Below are 23,826 nucleotides of genomic sequence, written 5' to 3'. Positions count from 1 at the left end.
TCATTTTTAAGAAAAGAACAATTGATCATAATAATACGGCTATATGGAAAGACAAAGACAACCAACAAAAGTAAAAAGGCAAGGCTTAAGTAAGCATTTGCTGTGGAGTCTTAAAAATACTACCATCTAATTTACAGGTTGATGTTTTTCCTTTTAAGGCTAGTGTTGAAAAGGTTTTTACAGAGTTCCTGTTGTGGATCAGCAGGTTACAAACCCAACTAGTACACATGCATGTTTGATCCCTGGTCTCGCTCAGTGGATTAAGGATTTGGTGTTGCTGCAAGCTGCGGTGTAGGTCTCAGACAGAGCTCTGATCCCACGTTGCTGTGGTGTAGGCTGGCAGCTGCAGCTTGGATTCAACCCCTAGCCTGGGAACTTCCATATGCTACAGGTGTGGGCCTAAAAAAAAAAGGCTTTTACTCTACACCAAACACTCTTAAATTCTGACATCTATTATCTTGTTTAGTGCTCACAACAATCCCGTAAAGTAGTAAGATTATTGTCATTCCCATTTCACAGTTGAGTAATCTGAGGTATAAATGGGTTGAAGTGCCTATTCAAACATCAAATCACTCCTTCCATTGTAGGGCAGGAGTAATTACCTTGAAAACAAATAATTCAATCACAATTTGTCTCAGATTTTAAAATAGGAAACATTTCTTTATGAGTAACTTATTAATAAGTTACATCTATACGTATATTTAAATACATACAATCAGTGCACTTCATTACCATGCTTACTGTAAAATAACATACATGGAAACATGCTCATGTAAATATCAGGGAAATACACCAGCAGGGCACTAAAGTGAAGATCTGTGAATCACTAGATCTACTTGCACCCAGATCATCCTTTGGCCCTGGTGCCCATGAAGCATTTCAGTAGGATTCCTCTTTCTCTCTCTCTCTTTCTTTCTTCCTTCCTTCCTTTCCTTCTCCTCCTTCTTCTTATTCCTCTTCCTCCTCTTCTTCTTCCTCTTCTTCCCCCCTCCCCCCTCCCCCCTTCCCCCTCCTCCTCTCCCCTCTGCTACTCCCCCCCTCCTCCTCATCTTCTTCTTCCTCTTCTTCTACTTTTTGCTTTTTTAGGGCCAAGCACCTGTGGTATATGGGAATTCCTGAGCTAGGGGTTGAATCAGAGCTATAGGTGCCAACCTACATCACGGCTACAAACAACGTGGGATCCTTAACTCACTGAACGAGGCCGGGATCAAGCCCAAATCCTCATGGATACTAGTTGGGTTCTTAACCCACTGAGCCACAGTGGAAACTCCATGACTCCCATTTCTATTATGGCTACGTGTATCCTTACACTATACCCCACTTCCCTAAAAAAAATGAACTAACAAACAAGCAGACACACAAAGACATAGAATCTTTAGGATGCTTATTTTTTTCACTAGGAATGAGAAAGTAATAAGAGTGAATGAAGTAGAATTAAATAATTACAATTTTCTTTTTTGAATAGGTATTTTATTCATTGACATATTAAAATATAGACTAGTATAATGTATAAAGTCTTAGTCCTGTCTCTTTTCCAGTCTAACCTGTTTCCATCCTTTTACCTTGTGGATGAAAAATGTTGCCTGCCACATAAGTACGCAAAGGTCGTTGCAGCTACCAAGCCAGTAGCCACTGAAGCCACCCCTAGCTGTGCCCCTCAAGGGGATTCAGGATAGAAAAAAACAGGATACTGGTCCTGTATAGTTAAGGTGCATATCAAAGGAATTATTTCAATGAGCCCATACTTTTGCATATTGCTATACACAGAAAAGCACTAAATTCATTGACTTGAGATGCCTGGTTTTCTTTGATTAATAGTGATCTTCTGATGGTCCAGCTGTGTGGCCAGTGTTAGAAAACCCCTATATATTTGGCTCCTCCTATACCCCTTTAGAAGTACCCCTCAGAGCAATCCAGAAAGTTGTCTTTTGGGCTTAAATCCTCAGGAAAAACTGTCGAATAAAACATAATTCTCAACTTTCAGGTTGGGAATTTTTTTTTTTTTTTTAATTTGGCAACCTTCTCATGTACATCTCCTGTCAGATCATTTTTATTAGTTTCTCATGTGTCCTTCTAGAGTTTCGCTTTTCTCTTTCTTTCTTTCTTTCTTTCTTCTTTCTTTCTTTCTTTCTTTCTTTCTTTCTTTCTTTCTCTCTCTCTTTCCTTCCTTCCTTCCTTCCTTCCTTCCTTCCTTCCTTCCTTCCTTCCTTCCTTCCTTCCTTCCTTCCTTCTTTTGTCTTTTGTCCTTTTTAGGGCCGCTCCCATGGCATATGGAGGTTCCCAGACTAGGGGTCTAATTGGAGGTGTAGCTGCTGGCCTACACCACAGCCACAGCAATGCCAGATCCAAGCCACATCTATGACCTACATCACAGCTCATGGCAATGCTGGATCCTTAACCCACTGAGCGAGGCCAGGGATCGAAGCTGCAATGTCATGGTTTCTAGTCGGATTTGTTTCCACTGCGCCATGATGGGAACTCCCTTCTAGAGTTTCTTCAGGCAAATACAAACAAGTACGAAAATGTATTCTTTTAAATTAATTGATTAATTAATTATTTTAACTTTGTTCTTCTCCTCCTTCTCTTTTCTTTTTAGGGCTGCATCCACGGCATATAGAAATTCCCGGGCTAGGGCTTGAATTGGAGCTGTAGCTGCTAGCCTACATCTACAACCACAGCAACATCAGATCTGAGCCACATCTGTGACCTACACAGCAGCTTGCAGCAAAAACTCCCTCATCGAGGCCAGGAATTGAACGCATTCTCAAGGTGAGTACATTGGGTCTTTAACCTGCTGAGCCACAAGAGCTCCTTCTCTTCTGTCTTATTAAGATAAAATTGACACAGCATTGTATAGGTTTAAGGTGTACAGCATAGAGATTTGACTTACATACATCATGAAATGATTATCACAATGTGTTTAGGGAACTTTCCTCATTTCATATAGATGCAAGTTTAAAAAAAGGAAAAAAATTTTCCTTATGATGAGAATTCTTAGGATTTACTTTCTTAACATATAGCAGCATTGATTATCAAAGGGTATAACTACCCAAGGTGGATGCCAATCATCTGGGCACATAGACCAAAGTGAAGTGCTGTCCACTTCCATAGCCACTTCAGAGCTCTGCTCCTGACTTTCCTCGGGTGCTCAGCGAGCCCCATACCCCTAGAGAAGCTCTGTTGCACCTGGGGATAGTGCAGAGACCCCAAAACACATTCTTTTTCTCCTTCCTCTTTTTAACTCCAAAGTAACTTATTGTTCTGTATCTTTCTTTTTCTTTTTAACAGTGTATTTTGTAGATCTTCCCATATCAGTGCATAGAAAACTTCAGATTTTTTATTCTTTTTTGATTGCACCTGTGACATATGGACGTCCTTGGGGGCCAGAGATCCAAACTGCTCTGCCGCAGAGCAACACCGGATCCTTAACCTGGTGGGCCAAAGTAGGAACTCCGAAAACTTGGATTTTTTTTATAGATGCATAGTATTTCATTAAATATGTGCTCTACGATTTGCTTGACCAATCTGCTACTGATGAATGTATTTCGGTTGTTTCTATTTTTTTACATGCTAGCTGACATTTGCTGGACTAAGCTTATGCTATACCAGATGCAGTGCTAATTGCTTTTCTTGGATTCATTTAATACAAAAACCCTATGAATTAGATATGTCCACTTTTTTTTTTTTTTCTTTTTAGGGCTGCACCTGCGGCATGTGGAAGTTCCTGGGCTAGGGGTTGAATCGGAGCTGTAGCTGCCAGCCTACCCTACAGCCACAGCCACAGCAACACCAGATCCGAGCCATGTCTGCAACCTACACCACAGCTCAGCGCAACACTGGATCCTTAACCCACTGATCGAGGCCAGGGATCGAACCCTCAACCCCATGGTTCCTAGTTGCATTTGTTTCCGTTGTGCCACGATGGGAACTCCCTGTGACCGCTTTTTAGATAAAAAGGAGATCAAAAAGGCTAAGCAACTTACTTAAGATTTGAACTCAGACTGCCCGCCTTTAGAGCCCATATTTGTATTAGTGAAACACAAATTAGTACCATTTATTGCCTTCAGGAAAATTCCTAATTTTAGGGAGAAGTTTTAGTTATGCGTTTATAAGTGTTCATTTCCAAGAGTTTATCACAAACATTTGAAAAATTAGTGTAATTCAGGATTTTACTCCTTTCTACCACTCATTCTTTGTTCTTTCTTGACCTATGGAGTATGTAATGATAAATCTGATATCAAATATATCTGTTTAAAAGCAGTTTAAGGAGCTAAAGTTTAAAATTATGGGACAGACTGATATTTTGGAAAGTGATTGATTTATTTCTTTTTTTGGAACTCTCCAAATGTATTAGAGAAACCCCAGACCAGCTTCTTTTTTTTTTCACTTTTAAAATTTTATTGATGTATAGTTGATTTACAATCCTGTGATAATTTCTGCTGTACAACAAAGTGAATCAGTTATACATGGCACACATCCATTCTCTTTCACATTCTTTTCCCACACAGATTATCACAGAACATTGGGTAGAGTTCCCTGTGCTATACAGCAGGTCCCTGTTGGCCAATCATTCTATATACCATAGTGTACATATGCCAATCCCAAACCCCCAGTCCATCCCTCTGAAGTGACTGATTTTCATTTTAGGGCTATAATATGCTGAACTCTTGGTCTTACAACAACAACAACAACAACAACAACTTATTTTTACTGGGGTACCACAAGTTTAAGTGAAGATCAACTAAATGACCTTGATATTCACCCTTCCTCTGCAGGATTTTACACAACGCAGCTACAGAACCAGTTTTAGAAAGTTATAGAAATCTTTGCATTTTGTATGTACTTTCGCAGAGCTGCTTGACTTAATTCAAATTTAAACCAAATGAAATGTATCTTAGACTTGCAGGCTCCTGCCACTCAGTGCAGAGAGCTGAAAAACTCAGATGACAATTGGGAACCTAAACACATCCAGGCCCTCTCCTAAATTTAGCAAGTGCCTGCCAGGATTGAAAACTGTCATGACAAAACTTCTTATCGCCTCCTGATTGTCATTTGATCCTTGTCCTTTGCAGTCATCAGGACCACCAGGACAAAGGGGTGTCCAGTGTTATAAAGGGCAAGGGCAGCTTGTCGAAAAGGCAAGTGTGAAGCCCTGTACATATTTCTTAATCTATTCAAACCTTAAGCCACGTTCTTTTAAGGACTGGATGCCAACAGAAAATTACCATCTAGTGACCTCACTTTATTTTTATTTTCTTTTTGGCAGTATCCCTGCCATGGGGAAGTTCCCAAGCCAGGGATTGAATCTGCACCACAGCAGCGACCCGAGCTGCTGCAGTGACAATGCCAAATCCTTAACCCACTGTGCCATGAGAGAACTCCAGACCTCACTTGCAATTAATGCATAAATCACAGTATTTAAGGCAGTATTAACAGCAAGAGAGGAATTCCCATAGTGGCTCAGGGTTAATGAATGTGACTAGGAGCCATGAGGTTGAGGGTTTGATCCCTGGCCTTTCTCAATGGGTTAAGGAACCGGTGTTGCCAGGAGCTGTGGTGTAAGTTGCTGACACGGCCCGGATCCCGGATCCAGAGTTGCTGTGGCTCTGGTGTAGGCTGCCGTCTGCAGCTCTGATTGGACCCCAGCCTGGGAACTTCCACATACCTCGGGTGCAGCCCTAGGAAAAAAAAAGGAAACAAACAAACAAACAAAAAAAAACAACCCCCCCCCAAAACAGCAAGAGATAGGCAGCAGCTTCTTAGATGTAATGATAAAGCATTTAACAATAATTATTTTGCTGAAAACTTCCTCTGCAGTGCCTGGCAGCCATTTTTCATTCCCATACTATTCACACAGTGACACTTTAACGGAAAAAGACATACCACCTGCAGTACTTATTAGCTTAACAAGCCCTTGACTGGGAGCCTAAGAAGATTCAATATTTCTCATTCTCCCCCAGTGGTTTAAACTCCAGAGCCTAATTCTGTTGTTTAACTCAAGGGACTGCAGCATGCTTGCCACTAGGGGGTGCCGTTGCCTCTTTATTACAGCCTCTGGCAGTTCCAATTCTCACCTTCTAGACTCAACAGAAGAGAGAAAAGGAAGCTTTATCCTTCCCCAGTGAGTTCGCTGCTCATAAGCCCCTACAAGTGAAATCTGTTGGAACAATTGAGAACAACACAAAATGGCTAGTAAATGAAATAGGCTTGTTAAAATGTTTTCCAGAATTTCCCCGAGGCAGACAAGAATAGCATCTTGATAGCATCACTGGCTTATTAGTTACATCAGGGTCTGGGGATAGTAACAGTTTTTGATGTGCTACCCCGGGGAACTGAGGACAAATGGGGAACAGGGAGTGTGTCTTTCAGGAGAAGGCGAAGCAAACGAGTCCTTGCAGATTCTTCCTCAGTCTGGCAGAAACCTGCTTTACTGATTCAGCCTTGGCTTAAGACACAATTTGCCAAAACCTGTCGCATATACCACTTTTGGGGGGGTTATTAGAAATACAAGTTCTCCTGCTGTATAGCATGGGAACTATAGCCAATCACTTGTGATAGAACATGGTAGAAGATAATATGGGAAAAAGAACGTGTATATATGCATGACTGGATCACTTTGCTGCACAGCAGAAATTGACAGAACATGGTAAATCAACTATAATGAATTTTTTAAAAATAAGAAATGCAAGTTCTGTGGTCATGTGAATTTGGGAAATTCTTTTTTGGAAAAGTTTTAAAAAGTTTTACTTGGTGTAGAACTCTTAACAGTGGTTCTTAGCAGAGGTTGGTGATTTTTGCCTCCAAGGAACATTTGGCAATGTCTGGAGATTGCCGCCACTGCCCCCATGCAGAAGTTCCTGGGACCAGGGGTGGAACTCAGCCATAACAGCCACAGGAGCCACAGTAGTAACAACACTGGATCCCCAACCTGCTAGGCCACCAGGGAACTCCTGGAGATATTTTTGATTGTTGTGACTGGGGAAGGGTGTTATAGCCATGGAGTGTGTAGAAACCAAGGATGCTGTGAACTTCCAATGCACAGGACAGCTCTGCACCCCTCTTCGCCAACAAAGCAGGATCAAACCCAAAAAGTCAGTGATTCAGAGGCTGAGGAACCCTGCTCTATAACATACATGGCTTGTTACACTCATTTAACTGCAACTTTAATTATTTTTTTCTTGAAGTGTCTTGCAGGACCAGAGTAGAAAATGTATGAGGACACTCTGTCTCCAGTTTATCAACAATGTTAAATTACGTCATAATTGTCAAGTGGTGTGGTTCTCCCTTAATACTCCTTCTCTTTGACCTCCATAGGGCACTTGTCTTTGTTGACTGGGCTTTCCTTGAAATTCCCCCTAACTGGCTTGACCCTGAATTGTTGTGGTTTCCTTTCTCCTACTGCAACCTCTCTCTCTCCTTTTTGGCCTTTCTCCTTCTTCCTGCTCCAGAATAGGGGCATTTCTTGTGGTTTTATACTTCATTTTGATGAGTTTCCCATGACTTTAGTTATGTACATTCATGCCAATTTTTTTTTTTTGGTCTTTTTCTAGGGCTGCATGTGAGCATATGGAGGTTCCCAGGCTAGGGGTCTAATCAGAGCTGTAGCTGCTGGCCTATGCCAGAGCCACAGCAACCTGGGATAGAGGCACATCTGCAACCTACACCTCAGCTCACAGCAACACGGAATCCTTAACCCACTGAGCAAGGCCAGGGATCAAACCGCAACCTCATGGTTCCTAGCTGGATTCGTTAACCACTGCGCCACGATGGGAACTCCTTTGCCAAGATTTTTTTTCTCAAAGAGATCTACATTTCCATATTTACAGTTCTGTGTTGGATATTTTCTCCAAGATAAAAATGTTCCCTTTCGGAGTTCCCGTTGTGGCGCAGTGGTTAACGAACCTGACTAGGGACCATGAGGTTGGGGGTTCGATCCTGTGGTCTCGCTCAGTGAGTTAAGGATCCGGCGTTGCCTCGAGCTGTGGTGTAGGTCGCAGATTCAGCTTGGATCCTGTGTTGTTGTGGCTGTGGTGTAGGCCAACAACAGTTCTGATTACACCCCAAGCCTGGGAACCTCCATATGCTGTGGGTGCGGCCCTAGAAAAGACAAAAAGACCAAAAAAAAAGTTCCGTTTCTAAAACCACCTTTTTTCTCTTCAACTTTCTTTTCCCCTCCTTCATTAATTTGTTCTTAAATTCTCACAATTTTCTCAATTTTTTTTTCTTTTTCTTTTGTTAAGGGTGGCACCCACAGCATATGGAGGTTCCCAGGTTAGTGGTCAAATTGGAGCTATAGCTTCTGGCCTACGCCACAGCCACAGAAACACCAGATCCTTAACCCAATGAACAAGGCCAGGGATCGAACCTGAATCCTCATGGGTACTAGTCGGATTCATTACCACTGAGCCTCAACAAGAACTCCAATCCTTATAAAATATAAAGGATGAAAATAAAGAAGGAAGTTGCTCAAAGCTTCTCTCAAAGTCCCTAGCTTATCATATTATGCATCCTTGGTAAATATTTGTTGAATTTAGAATGAACAAATTAGTGAATGTATGCATGCATGAATGGAAAAAACTACTGTGGCAGGTGTTGTTGGTGTCCTGCAAATATGTGCAAATACTGAATATACCTGCAACTTTCTGCTTGAAATCTTTTTTTTTTTTTTTGGTTAGTGACATGTGGTCAACCTAACCCTCCCTCCGACCCCAACACAGTTCAAGCTGGAAGTGTCAGAGAGTTGATGAGCCTGGAACCCACCCTCAACCAATGATAAACAGGGTGTTGGTAAATACATCCTTACCTTTGAGCTGGAAAAATTCTGAGATGTGCTTGTCAGTGTCTCCCAGAGTACCTTATTGGGACTGAGATAAAATTTGCCTCAGTATCTTGCAAGCTAAATTACCTTTTATTGACTTCCTTTCCTTCCCTGTCTCACTTCCTCCTCCCTCAGCAGTGATTTCTAGGATCGCTTCTCAAAACAAAACAACATCTGCCCCCCCCCCCAATACAACAAACCTCAAAACCAAAAAAACTACTTGCAATAGAATTCTTTTTTTTTTTTGCAATAGAATTCTTATTTCAGAATCTGCTTCTGGGAGAACCCAAACTAAGATAGCCACTAGATGTGGAATTGCACACTGAGTGCTTAAGAAGAATCCATGATACGTGGAATTCATGTAGTTGGAGTTGAATAAAAAAGAATATCTTTGGAGTTCCTGTTGTGGCTCAGCGATTAATGAACCGACTAGCATCCACAAAGATGAACGTTCGATCCCTGGCCTCGCTCAGTGGGTTAAAGATTTGGCATTGCCAGTGAGCTGTGGTGTAGGTGGAAGACGCGACTCAGATCCCGCATTGCTGTGGCTGTGGCTGTGGTGCAGGCTGGTGGCTACAGCTCCGATTTGACCCCTAGCCTGGGAACTTCCATATTCCGTGGGTGCGGCTCTAAAAAGGCGACCAAAAAAAAAAAAAGAATATCTTTTAGGAAGAAATTATCTTCTCTGTGGCAAATGTTTTTCCATGCAAATCACTAATGGTTTGAACAAAAGATGTGGAAGCTTTGTCTCTGGAAAACCACCATTAATTTATGAAGGGAGGGTAGAGGTTCTCTATTACTCAAATTTTTTGGATATAAAAAGAAAAAAATTAAACTGGAAAATATCTATTAATGGAATATTTAGTTATAAAATTACTGTCAATTAAAATTTACTTTTGCACTTCACACTCGTGTATCACCCACCCATAGTGCCCTAGAAGCTTGGCCAAACCATACAAGTAAAACTGTAGCTCAACTTTAATGGAAAACCTGAAACTTTGCAAAAAATGCAGGCTTTCATGAAGTCTATGAAAGTGTTGTTGGAGAATAGCTAGAATCAATAGAAAGACATGGAAAATGAGGCTCTGGCAAAAAAAGACAAGGCAACTGAAGAAGAGAAAATGGACAGGGATAATGACTGTGACAAGAACTTCCCAAAAGAGAGATCTGAATAGCATAGGATTAAGGGAAGTTCTTGGGAAAATTAGTGATGCCTTTAAATATGTTTGCCAAAAATGATGCTCTTTTTGATCATTCTGTGAAAGTCCAACATGAAGGGATGTTTATTATGTTGTGTTAGGCTATCTCTGTATATTCTGGGGGGATTCCACTCCAGAATGTTCCATTTACATTTTGGGTAACTGAACTGCGTTTGAATTTTTTTCCTCCACAAAGCGTTTAATCTCAAAGGCTGTTGTATAACACCCATTTAGAGAATCATGAAAACATCCACTTAGTACAGTAGATTGAAGGAGGCTTATCCCTTGCCTTACACAGTCTCCTTGGGTTGAAATCACTTAAACATTGAAGTGAGAACATTTGCTGCCTTTCTTGATTTACAGATGTTTTTCTTAGAACTACATTTCCAAACAGTCCCAGCTGGCTGTAGCTAAGGCCTGTGTAAATTGATAAGATGCATTTGGCTTCAAGACACAGACTAAGTACAGGGCAGACTCCTAGTGTCCCCAGAGAACTCGGTTGGGGGTAGAAGCAGCATCTCGGAACTGCTTGCTCTATATATGAGTGCCAAGTTAATCCCCAGCAGGGAGGGACAGGCAAGGAACAGACTGTTGGGCTCTTCCTGCTGCTGAAAATTCACTGGGCACTGGAGGAGGAAATTTACCTTCACTCTTCTGCCCTGAATGTTTTCCCAAACATGAAGGTAAGATAGTAATTTCATTACATTTGTGAAGGAAGCTATCTCAAAAGGGAGTAAGGCTTAACTGAAACCACTCAGAAAAGGAGAAGGCACGAAAGATAGGAAAAAGCTCTGAGAGTGACTTTTAAAAAAGCTTTAATTAAATATATTTAACAGTTCAGCCAAAGCGAATTTCTTTTTCTTGTCTTGCAGTTAACTTATTGGTTTGGAGATCTGGCAATCAGAGATTGGAGACAATGTTTGTGAGAGTCCCAAGAAAGTCATGAAAAATGCAATAAGACTCTTGTTATTTTTCAGGGAAAGATTTCCTCCACCGTGTTTTGTTTGTTTGATGTGGAGTTATACAATGAGCCCCTGTGATTTAACTTATCAAAGGGCTTTGTAGGAAACTGGATTTGGAGACTTGGGACTTTAGGATTTGGAATCTGTATGAGAGCATCTTCTACTTTGTGAAAGTAGAAGATACAGATAGATGGAATGAAACTAAAGGTTTACCAAAAATACATATTGGCCCAATGCAAAACATCCAAATGTTTAAAAAAGAAAAAAAAGACAGAAATCACGCTCATAGACCAGATTTCCGGGATGTAAAAAGAAGTGAAATTGCTGCTACAATTTTATTATTGCAAAGTTTTCTATTTAAACTTAAAAAAATTGACATTATAATGCTGCAACAATAATTTCTCAAGTCCGCCAACTGCTAGATTGCTTTTGCGGCCACTGTGTAATTTGCAATACTGAACCTATGCTCATTCTCCAGTAGGGAAGTTGGAGGAGGAGTGAGACAAGGGTCTTGAGTTACTCATGTGTGAAATTACATTCAATTAAATCATTGAAAATTAAACACAAATCACAAAGTTAATTTGTTTAATATTATGATTTTAGAATGCCAAGTAACCATACAAACTCAGAATCGCAGTGAGTCTAATCTCTATGACTTTGTCTTGTATTTTATTTAAAAGTTTAGAACATTTTCTTGCACACACAAAGAGAATATAATGCCGTTCCTAGAGTCATCTAGCTAATATGCTTTCTCCTAATATTTGTATTAACCATCAATCAATTTCCTTACTTATTTTATGATGAGACACCTTAATAATTGTTTTGTGCTTAAAAATGGGTTCATAGTTATTGATTATTATGGTATTTTTCTGCCAGAGTAGTAAGTGTACTTTTATCCTTCAAATGGCTGATTAAAACTGATGATTAAAGAAATGATTTACTTGCAAGTTGCATGTGGAGTTTCTCATGTCTATTTGAAAGTAGATATTCATATTTTTACAGTAAATCTGAAGGGCATGCTTTTGTGGAACATTTCAGAGAAGGTAAACTTAGGCTATGAAGACATAACAAGAAATGGTTTCCAGGTCTGGCCTTTTATTTTATTGTAATTTAATTTTTTTGGCCCCAGCATGCAGAAGTTCCCAGGCCAGGGATTGAACCTGCACTGCAGCAGTAACTAGAGCCACAGTAGTGACAATGCTGGATCCTTAACTTGTAAAGCCATCAGGGTACTCCCAGGTCTGGCCTTTTAAGAGGGACTATTCTTTTTGTCTCCCCCCACCCCATTCCTGTGAACTAAATTCAGAGAAGTGGTCCCAGAATTCCTTTGGTTCTCTTTGTATCCCTTGGATAGGAAATAATTGGGTCTGAAGTGTTTGAGGACTTCAGAACAAAAAATGTTGCCCTCTGAGCTGGCCGTGGTCCAGACTTTCACTCTCTCATCCCTGGACTGAAATGAACCTGGGGTTTGTCAACCTAAAGCGTGATTCACACAGGGCTGGGATGTGGTCAGGAACAGTGGTGCCTCAGATGAGGGTCTCTCTGCTTCCTCGCCATCCAGAGCTGATGTGATGTTATCAGCTGTCTTCTACCAACTACACTGTGACAGTGTTTGTGGCTTTAGAAAAAGAGTCCTTTTGGGAGTTCCCTGGTGGTCTAGTGGTGGGGATTTGGCACGTTCATGGCTGTGGCCTGGGTTTAATCCTTGGTTTGGAAACTGAGATCCCACTTCATGCCTCAGCAAAAGAAAAAAAAAAATCCTCTTCCAGTTTATAATACTACCATGTTGGCTAAAATAAGTACAAAAAGAAGATAATATCTATTATTTTTCCATCCAGAGATAAACTTTGTTAACATTTTAATCTATTTCTTTTCAGACTTCTATATGAATATGTACCAAATATATTTTATGAAGTCGCTGTCAATCTAGATCTGAATCTTTCTACTCATTATGTCATAAGCATGTTCTCTTGTCACTGGAAAACCTATAACATGATCCTAATGGCTACAAATACCAGTCATTATTTTGTGCATTTCTTTATTGTTAGAAGTGTTGAAATTGATGTTTATTTCTAATAAAGATGCAAGTAAATTGATGTAAAAAATAAATGCCTTCTTCATCTCTATGGCGCCACTTTTCCTTTCTTGTACCATGGCAACTCATTTTTCCTGCCTTTGGACAAGCCTATCTCCTAGTTTACCAGTCACTCTCAGGCATTACTGAGTACTCACATTTTTGGAAAATAAAAATTCTGGAACAGTCTGTCAAATTTCAATTTATCTTCCAATTTTATTTATTTATTTATTTAGTCTTTATAGACTCCTGAGTCATATGGAGGTTCCCAGGCTAGGGGTCAAATCGGAGCTGTAGCTGCTGGCCTACGCCACAGCCACATCAATGCGGGATCCGAGCCGCGTCTGCAGCCTATGTCACAGCTCATGGCAACGCCAGATCCTTAACCCACCGAGCAAGGCCAGGGATCGAACCTGTGTCCTCATGGATACTAGTCAGGTTTGTTAACTGCTGAGCCACAAAGGGCACTCCGTGAACTGAATGCATTTGACAGAGAGTCTCCAGTAAAGATTTGAATTGTACTCCCTAACACCTTCAGTTGTCAAAGCGGGAAAATGCATAAAAGTAAAAATAAGATAACAAAAGTCACCTGTAATTTCACAACTAGGAATCAACTATTATTTCTTTCTATATTTGTTTTCAGTACATGTTTGATTTTTCAAACAAAATGTAATCACATTTTGCATACAATTTTGTAACCTGTCAGAGGCTCTATATTTAGGCGGCTGCTATCGCATTAAGATGATAGGAAATGGCCTCTGCGGTGTTTTAAAGACAGAAGGAACCACCTGCGGAACTAAGGATTGTGATGAGCCTCACAGGCCCTCTGGCTGGGGATGCACCTCTACTTCTGATTCTCCATTTAGGAAACTGTTTTTCTTTTAGCTCTTCAGCCCTGGAACTGCTCTTCTTTCCAGGCTTTCTCTTCTCTGGGGTTCTCTTGGGTACCAAAGTTAGGAGAGTGGATTAAGGAATTAAAGGAGGATGGGACCCATACAAAATGTTTTTGCACATTTAATTCGAGGGAGTCTTTTCAATTTGATTGTCTTTGACATCGCCTCGCCCAAAGTTGTTTTTATAGAAACGCAGAGTGGGAGGTGAGCTCAGGAGAGTTTTATTCAACTTTTATTTAAAATGAAAACTTAAAAGACAGGTAGAATCATTGAGGCGTCTCCATGGTTCTTTCACTCTTTATATTCCCAGCTCACAAATCTTGGCTTGTACAATGTATTCACTTTCAACTCGTTAAAGCGTTGCAAGCTGAACTATTGCTTTATTGTTTTATCCCCCCCTCCTAGGCAATGAGTTTAGTCTTCTTGGTGGGACTTATAGGAGAGTTCCAAGTTTTTTCAAGGTGAGAATTTTTTTTTTTTGATTATGTGTGGAAATCATTAATGATTATTTCTTTTATTTTGAAGACATTCTTAAGTATTGTCTGAGTTTTACATCGAAGCCTGAGCTTGTTTATCCCTTTAACTCTTTTTTCTTTCCACATTTTTTGAAAAGGCAATGATAAAGAAAGCATGCTTCATTCTTATTCTTATTTTACTTTATTTTATTCCCTGTAAGGAAGAAACCTAAAGACTAAAAACTCCTCTAGGTTTTCTGCTTCTCCCAATACCATGGTTTTACCTGCAATTCAGAGAACGGCAGCCGACTTAACACATCTTGGAGCAGAATTTGACCTTTAAATCTAGTCCTTGCAAAACAGTCTTTGGATTTCAAAAGTTGAGAGTTTTTTCTTTTTTAAAAAGAAAATAGGTTTATCGGCTCTCAAGACCTGGGAAAAAAGCCAGCATCCTTTATGCATAGCCTTGTATTGCTTTCACTGTCAGTTTGACGGGACATGACCAGATGGGTTCACCTTATCGAACTGTCAGATGTGTCAGGAGTTGCGCTGTGACTGGGGACACAGAGGAGCCACATGGTCCTGAGGGGGTGATTCAGATCTTGAAAGAGTTGATTTCAATACAAGTGTGATAAGGGCTCTTCCAGGGGACCACACAGGCTGCAGGGGTTTGCACAGAGGAGGTGAGGCCAAGCTAGCACTTCTTCCTAAGCCTTGGTGTTTGGGAAAGGCCTCTGCCTGTCTCTGGGACACAAGATAGACAAATCACATTAAGTTCAGATGGTTGAAGGGTTGAAAACACTAAGGCATTTGGATCATTGGTGCTACATCAAGACTACAGGTTAGCAACATTGGCCCCATAAAGGCACCCAAGGAGTTCCCCTAGTAGTGCAGCAGAAACGAATCCGACTAGGAACCATGAGGTTGCGGGTTCAATCCCTGGCCTCACTCAGAGGGTTAAGGATCCGGCATTGCTGTGAGCTGTGGTGTAGTTTGCAAACACAGCTTGGATCCCACGTTGCTGTGGCTCTGGTGTAGGCCAGTGGCTACAGCTCTGATTAGACCCCTAGCCTGGGAACCTCCATATGCTTAGAGTGTGGCCCTAAAAAGACAAAAGACAAACAAAACAAAACAAAAAAACACCCAATGCACAAATGGGATGCTTTACCTGCAGGGCAACCATATATGCTTAACTAAGCCAGACTCATCTGGATTAGAGATGTCTCCCAGATCAGGGTGTACTCGAAATCCAGAAATTAGAAGTCCTGGTTCATCTACCACTTGTAATGTGTGGTTTAGTTAAGGCTTCCTTAATCTCTTAGGAGTAAGCCATGTAACCATTTCAACAGAGCCAGTGTGAAGCTCTCCACTTTCCATGTGTACTTTTTTTTTTGTCTTTTTGCCTTTTCTAGAGCCGTTCCCATGGCATATGGAGGTTCCCAGGCTAGGGGTTGTATTGGAGCCGTAGCCACCGGCCTACACCACAGCCACAGCAACACCAGATCTGAGCCGCATCTGCGACCTACACCACAGCTCACGGCAACGCCGGATCGGTAACCCACTGAGCAAGGGCAGGGACCGAACCCACAACCTCATGGTTCCTAGTCAGATTCGTTAACCGTTGCACCATGATGGGAACTCCCATTTTAGAGCTTCTTGTCGCTCAGTTAAATGTCTGAAAACTTTTCAATTAATCACCAAGGATCCCTCAAAGGCCAGAATACCTTCCTCCTATGTGTTCTCACTTATCCTCCCAACTCTGAAGACTCTCTTATCTGTGTTTCCATAACACATTATACTGTACACCATTTCTGTTAGGAAATCTATCCAGCTAGCTATATGGTATAATTCTTTGTGTTATGGTATATTATTATTAATATGGTATGTTATTGTGTTATGAAGACTTGTTTACACGCCAGTGTCTTCATCCTCCCCTTTTGCAATGCTCGGTGACCTAGCTCTCTTAACGTCTAGTGCACTAGTGTCTAAATAGTGCCTGGCACTTCCTAGATATTTAAAAATTATATTTACTAAATCTCTGAAAAAGTGAGTCCTTCCCACATATTTTTATATATTTGGCATCCTTTTGGTGCCTCCTAGGAAAAAAAATTGTGAAGCAATTTTTGACTTTTTGTGACAATTCTTTATGTCTTTTCTCTTACATTTCTGTTGGTTTTATGATGGACAATTTGACACTGTGACAGTGCCTCCTCTCCTGTCAATTGTCAGTGGGATTCCTATGCTCCTTGGTCAGAATGCAATGGTTGTACCAAGACTCAGGTAGGACCATGTGAAAAGTTTGTATTTATTATTAATATGCAGAAATAGTTTAAGTACAGACAAAATGGTATTAACTTTTGAATGTTATTTTTTGTTTCTTGAAAACTTAATTAGTAATTTTGAAGGAGGAAAGTATTACTTAATAATTAATATTGTAATAAAATAATTTCTGCATCCTCATTTTTCTTACAGGACTTTTCTAAATCTTACATTTGAGCTTAGATATATACATACATAGGAGAAGAGTTAAAAGCAGCTCATTATCTCTTTAGCTACTAGAGAATTAAGAATAGCATGAAATGAATTTAGTATATAATTTAAAATCTGTTTCATATTTACTGGATTCAACTTGTCATTTGAAACAACACTAAAATGTAGCAAAACAGCTGTTTTCTTTTACTTAAATAGTGAATGACCATGGAAAATCAAACAATTTTTAATGTTTTAAAGTTAAATACAAAAGTAATATAAATAAAATACTGGACTTGGAGATTATAGAGTACTTCTAAAATGTCAGCTCTTTCCTTATTTAAATTATTCATTGAAGAAACAGAAGAGTATAAATAAAAATACTACTTATAATTCCACCATTTAGAAAAAACCAATATACTAGCATTTTAGTATTTATCCTTTCATTTTCTTTCTGTATGCTTATGATTTTTTAAAATAGGATTATTTGATCATATTTTGTATTCTACTATTTTAACAACATTGTACTATGAGTATGAATTTTAACAGCTGTATTATGTTCCAATATGAATATTTAATTTTTTTTTTTTTTTGGCTTTTTAGGGCTGCACCCATGGCATATGGAAGTTCCCAGGCTACGGGGTGAATCAGAGCTACAGCTGTGCACCCATGACACAGCCACAGTAACAAGGGATCAGAGCTGCATCTGTGACCAACACCACAGCTCATGGCAATGCCATATCCTTAACCCATTGATTGAGGCCAGGGATTCAACCTGCATCCTCATGGGTGCTAGTTGGATTTGTTTCCACTGAGCCATGACGGAAACTTCTATTTAATGAATTTAATGAATATTTTTTTTGTACATAGATATGTTTTTTTTTTTCTTTCTGATAATTGTCTTAGGATAAATTCCAAAAATATAATGATGTAATGTTTGTTTCAAAGGTTGCAGACATTCAAATGGTTAAAAATTTTTTAAATTGAGATATAGTTGACATTTAACATTATATTAGTTTTCAGGTGTACCTTATGATTTGATATTTGTAAAACAGTTTAAAGATGATTCAGTTTAGATAAAAATGTGCATTTAAAATCATTTAAAAATTATTAAAATAACAAAATTATATTACAAAAGATAACTTCTATTTTGAATCATCATTATTATCATTTTCTTTAAGCATTTACTTAGTACCTACATGAAGGATATTTACCAAACAAGTTACGTAAGTGTAGAATTTGGATTCTGGCAAATATAATAGTTGACAACTCTGATTACAGACAAACAGCAGGTACATGAGAAACAAGGCAACATCAAACAAACACCAACCTCAGAAAACATTTTTATAATCTAAAAAATAAGAAAGAACACTGAATAAAGGTAGATAGAAGGTATTTTTCATATGCGTAATTTTTTTAGTGAAAATTATCATGCCTAGATTATGAAAACAAAATCTTCATCCAGAAAGAGACAAGTGAAAATGAAAAGGGGTCATAAGATCAGAACTTGACAGGTGAGAATGAGACGCGGAGGGTAGACAGACTTTAAGGCCATCTGGAAGATATGGAGAGCGATGGTGTTTTCACCAATTAATACAGAAGCTAACACTTACTTAGAAATTGCACTGAATTCCTTTCCTCGCTCATATTCTTCCATGGCTCTTCTGCTCAGACCATGGAAGGCGTCAGAGCCAGACCCAGGCTGATGCAAAACTGCTCGGAGTTCAGATTAGATGTCCATGAGCCTGCGTCCCAGTTTAGGATGAATGAATAGATTCAACTTAGGTTTGTATAGCTGGTCTTCCCTCTTGGTCTTTACTCAAGGTTGAAATTCTCAGAAATCTCAGATGTTGTTCATTTTTATTAATGGGTGAGAGGTAAATACAGGAAGAGGCTTAAAAATGCACCTTTGGGAGTTCCCTTTGCGGCTCAGGGGTTAACGAAACTGACTAGGATCCTCGAAGACATAAGTTCAATCCCTGGCCTGGATCAGTGGGTTAAGCATCTGGTGTTGCCTTGAGCTGTGGTGTAGGTTGCAGACAAGGCTTGGATCTTGCGTTGCTGTGGCTGTTGTGTAGGCCGGCAGCTGCAGCTTTGATTTGACCCCTAGCCTGGGAATTTCTATATGCCACAAGTGCGGCCCTAAAAAAAATAGCAAAAAAAAAAGAAAAAAAATGCACCTTTGATTGCCTTTGGGGAGGAAAAGGATTTTGTACTTTGTTCTTTTCTTTTTGTTTAAACATTAGATGTGTTTTCATTTGGAGTAAATGAATTTTAGCATGAATTAGTTTTCTCATCTGGCTTACAGATTTCCTCAATTTTTTAAACACCCCTCCCATCCGCCCCAGGGTATGTCTTTGATATATTTCCCATTTCAGAGGTCAATGAATTTTGATTGTCTAGTAAAGTTTAATCATAGATACCACTTCACTTGTAGATGTCATAGGCTTCTGTTTGTAAATTTGACTTCCATGTTAGCATATATCTCCCTCTGGATTGATTTGTATTGCCTTGCCTTCCTGAAGACGGCTTAAGGTTCAGCTCAAATCAATTACCACCATTTTTCTAAAGGTTTCCCTAACTCCACTTCATCTCAACTCCCCTTTCCCACACCCTCACTCTCCCTCCAGCAAAACGCACTGCACCTTTTCTAATTAGCTCTTGGTACCTTGCTTTGGCAAAAGCATTAATCATTCTATGTCGTGATCTATCTGCTGTAGGTCTACCCAGCATACTTTCTTAAAGATTCACTATTTTTTTTTTTTTTGCACTCAATCCTGAGAGTAAATATATAGCTGGGAGGGCTCTATAAATAATAATCAAGAGTTACTGGACTCAAAGACAACTGAGTCTCTGGGTTCAGTGATTTTGGACATTTTATTTCTATAGTACACCAGAACAATTTTACAAACATTATTTCTCCAATTGTATTAATTTCTCTCAGATAAAGGAAGTTGGAGCTGTTGAAAAGCACTCTCTGTTTTGTGTTTAGACTCGCAGGAGACCCATTGCTGTTTATGGGCAGTATGGCGGGCATCCCTGTGTCGGAAGTACGTTTGAAACACAATCATGTGAACCTACACGAGGATGTCCAACAGAAGAAGGATGTGGAGAGCGTTTCAGGTGTTTTTCAGGTATTTGCTTTCTATAGGCTTGGCATGCAGAGCATAAATTCAAATACTATGTCTTTAATTTGCTCAGTATATATTGTTGAATTATACAGCTTTTTATATTAGCTATACATTCATTTACCCAAAATCAGTAGGATTTTTCTTGGCATATTTTTTTGGCACACTCAACTATCATTCTTTCAAGTGCATGGGTAGCATTTGGCAATAAAGGCGAAGATATGTTTTTCTTCTTTGAAAAGAAATATGGCTATTGACAGACCCAAACAGTTATTATTATTATTATTATTATTTTTTGCTTTTTAGGGCTTGTCCTGTAGCATATGGATTTTCCTGGGCTAGGGGTTGAATCGGAGCTGCAGCTGCTGGCCTATGCCACAGCCACAGCAACACCAGATCCGAGCCACATCTACGACCTACACCACAGCTCACGGCAATGCCTGATCCTTAACCCACAGAGTGAGGCCAGGATCTAACCCACATCCTCTTGGATACTGGTCAGGTTTGTTTTCATTAAGCCAAAATGGAAACTTCCCAAACAGTTCTTGACATTGTATTTTCGTAAAGAAGTAGAGTGAGTCTGGAATGTAGACTGAAATTGAGCAGAAAACAATATTACTGCCCAAATAATTTTTATGTTTACAAGAGAGGCAACTCTAATTAGCATATCAAGGAACAATACAGGTCATACCTACGCATGTGTGACTGAAACACAGTTTTGGATTGAGTATTATTTGACGTATTGTCTTTGTTGCATTTTGCAGACAGATTAATTCAACAAACTTTAGCAAACGTTTATTATTCTCGTTATGTTCCAGGTACGGTGATGAGTATTTTGGATATAGAATGAAACATGTAGCCTCTTCCCTCAAAAGTCTTAAAGTTTCATGGGCAGAACAGTACATAAATAATTTCTATGTTAGAAGTGTTTCTCAAACTCCTACTTTACTTTCAAAACCCAAACCAAATGAGCCTCCTTAGGGAAGCCAGAACGATTTAGCAAATCACTTTTCTGTGTTCTCTGTGTACATTGTCTCATCTGTAATCTGAAATGCCTGTTGCCCTGGATGTCTCTTGGTAGACTGTGAACTGCTTGAAGATGGATTACATTTCTTTTATTTTTGCATCTAGAGTGTCTGGGACATAGTAGACTCTCAACAAATATTTGCTTCATTGGATCAAGTAACAAATATTTGCTTCCCTAGTGGGAAAGACTATCAGGACAGTTTTGTGCCATGTATACTATAAAGACTCAGAGGAAGGACGTGCATCGTAGCCTGTGAGTGGTTTCTGAGAGGAGATAATGTGTAATTTGATTCTTTAAGAACAAGTAGGTGGTAGGTAGAGAAACCCTTCTAGGCTGAGAGAACGATAATGCAACGTCAGTGGAGATGGCAAAAAGCCTTTGATGTGTGCTTGTATAACCAGCTCATAAGAAGCTAGTAAGAGAATGGCTGAAGATAATGCTGGGGAGGGAGGCAAGGGCTAGATCATCTAGTACTCTCTAGTGCTTTCTTAGTGCTTCTGCTACCCTGGGCTAATGTCTACCATAACTGTCCTTCCTTCCTTCCTTCCATCCTTCCTTTCCTTCCTTCTTTCTTTAGCTCTTTAGGGCTGCACCTATAGCATGTAGAAGTTCCCAGGCTAGGGGTCGAATTGGATCTGCAGCTTCTGGCCTACACCCAGCCACAGCAACATGGAATCCAGGTCTCGTCTGCAACCTACACTGCAGCTCACGGCAATGCCAGATCCTTAACCCACTGAGCGAGGCCAGGGATCAAACTCCCATCCTCATGGATTCTAGTCAGGTTCATAACCCACTGAACCACAGTGGGAACTCATTCATAGGCCTTCTTACTAGATCGTCAAGTATATGAAAAGCCTGGTGAATACCCTTTTTATTCATATTCGTATCCCAACACCCAGAAGAAAGTCCTGCACAGAAGAGGTATTAAAGAAATGTTGAATTTTAATCTTTTCACCCAGTTTCTATGTTCTCAAAGTACATGTCTCTAAGTCACCAAGAAATGTAGGACTTTGGCATCTTGGTCAGTGACTACAGAAAATAAATAAAAAACAGAAGGGCGTGGAGTTCCCATCTAGCTCAGTGGGTTGAGAACCTGACTAGTATTCATTAGGATGGGAGTTTGCTGTGGCTGTGGTGTAGACTGGCAGCTGCAGCTCCAGTTTGAGCCCTAGCCCCGGAACTTCCATATGCTGCAGATGTGGTCCTAAAAAAAAGAAAAAGAAAATGAAAATACATACAAAAAACGAAGGGCAGGAGGTCAATCTGTCTTCCCAGTGGTTGGCACTGTATGATTTTGGAGAATTCAGATGAAGGGCTTGATGACTATGGGTGAGAGAATGTGGGAGTTGGAATTCAGGTTTTTATTTTCAATTTTGTGTCCAGCCAAGGTCAGAATCAGTTTTGCATGTTGCAAACGAGGACCTGAAGAGTCAGCAGTCTTTCCCTGGGCACTGAGGATTTATCTCAAATTCACATTACACTCTCAGTGCAGTGTTGGGAGTCAAGCGTGAAACCTTTTGATCCTTCCCCCCCATTTCTTTCCTCTTATTTTTGTGTGGCTGCTCTTCTTGTGTTCAGGTCAGTGCATCAGCAAATCTTTGGTTTGCAACGGGGATTCTGACTGTGAAGAAGACAGTGCCGATGAAGACCGGTGTGAGGACTCAGAAAGCAGACCTTCCTGTGACCTCAGTAAACCTCCTCCCAACATAGAACTTACTGGAAATGGGTAAGGAGCTGGGCGGGTTCCTGTGCACATTGGTGGACTATAGTTTTCATTTCATTTTGTGGTTTGGTAAGTCTAATAACAGATCATCTAGTAGTCAAGCCTTTGCTCTTTGCCATATCTTGAAACATTTTAAAAATTCATATCTGTACGTATATGTGGATAAACATAGAGGGACCAATTGTTCCTAGACTGGAAGTCCTGCATCCAAGGAAGTGCCTCAGTCCTGAGAAAAATCTCGATAGTTATTTACCTGATGGGAGAAAGGGAAAGGGAGAACTGATTCAGTGACATGGGCCACACAAGGGACTGTAGAGACCATAGAATGAGAGCAGGGGGATAAGAGAGAAAGCGAGATGGAACACCCAGGCTGCAAAGAAATTGTCTAAACTAGCTGAGAACTAACTTTATTTTTTTTCTTTTTAAGGCAGCATTGTAGCATATGGAAGTTCTCAGGCTAGAGCATGAATTGGAGCTGCAACTGTCAGTCTTTGCCACAGCCACAGCAATGCCAGATCTGAGCCATGTCTGCCACCTACACCACAGCTCATGGCAATGCTGGATCCTTAACCTACTGAGCCAGGCCATGTCCTCATGGATGCTAGTTGGGTTCTTAACTGCTGAGCCACAGTGGGAACTCTAAGCTGGGTGCTTTCAAGTGGGTTTGGGACAATTCTGTTTGCCTTTTCAAAAGGAATTCTGAAAAACATAAGGCCCAGACCCAATTTTAAGTTTCAAGGCTTAAAAAGTAATCTCTTTTCGAGTGATGGTTAGATGTGAATTTTCTATACTGTTATAAAATTCATTAAAAGAAAAAAGGTAAATTACTCTAACGAGTATACCAGTCAGCTTGCTAAGAGACCAATTAGTTGAAATTCATTGCAGACTCTCTCTCTTCAAGAGTAATCTTAATTGTATTAGTGTTATCTATAGATTCAATTATAGATTCCAGCTGTTGCCATAGATACAAAAGGGCTGTGGGTTTCCTAAATATGTTCTCAGGCTGAAAGGCTTTTGGGTTTCCCCAGCTATTAGTTTTAGCCGTTATTGCAAGCAAGGGGAGTTGGGTAATGTATGG

The 23,826-nt window shown here is 40.0% G+C and overlaps 1 protein-coding gene across 1 annotated transcript in view; it reads left to right on the top strand.

Annotated features, from left to right (window-relative positions):
- Positions 1–10,481: 10,481 nt before the first annotated feature.
- The window catches only part of C7 (complement C7), a 60,147-nt gene continuing 46,802 nt past the window's right edge, over positions 10,482–23,826 (top strand). Inside the window, exons 1-5 of the mRNA XM_047766486.1 lie at positions 10,482–10,700; positions 14,352–14,407; positions 16,606–16,681; positions 19,863–20,004; positions 22,604–22,751. Coding sequence (XP_047622442.1) covers positions 10,695–10,700; positions 14,352–14,407; positions 16,606–16,681; positions 19,863–20,004; positions 22,604–22,751 — 428 coding nt within the window. The 5' untranslated portion in view covers positions 10,482–10,694. The remainder of the gene's footprint in view (positions 10,701–14,351; positions 14,408–16,605; positions 16,682–19,862; positions 20,005–22,603; positions 22,752–23,826) is intronic.

This window comes from Phacochoerus africanus, chromosome 1 (genome assembly GCF_016906955.1).
Source record: "Phacochoerus africanus isolate WHEZ1 chromosome 1, ROS_Pafr_v1, whole genome shotgun sequence".
Classification (NCBI taxonomy): Eukaryota; Metazoa; Chordata; class Mammalia; order Artiodactyla; family Suidae; genus Phacochoerus; species Phacochoerus africanus.
The sequence above is the reverse complement of the archived record's forward strand: the minus strand, read 5'-3'. Positions and strand labels throughout refer to the sequence as shown.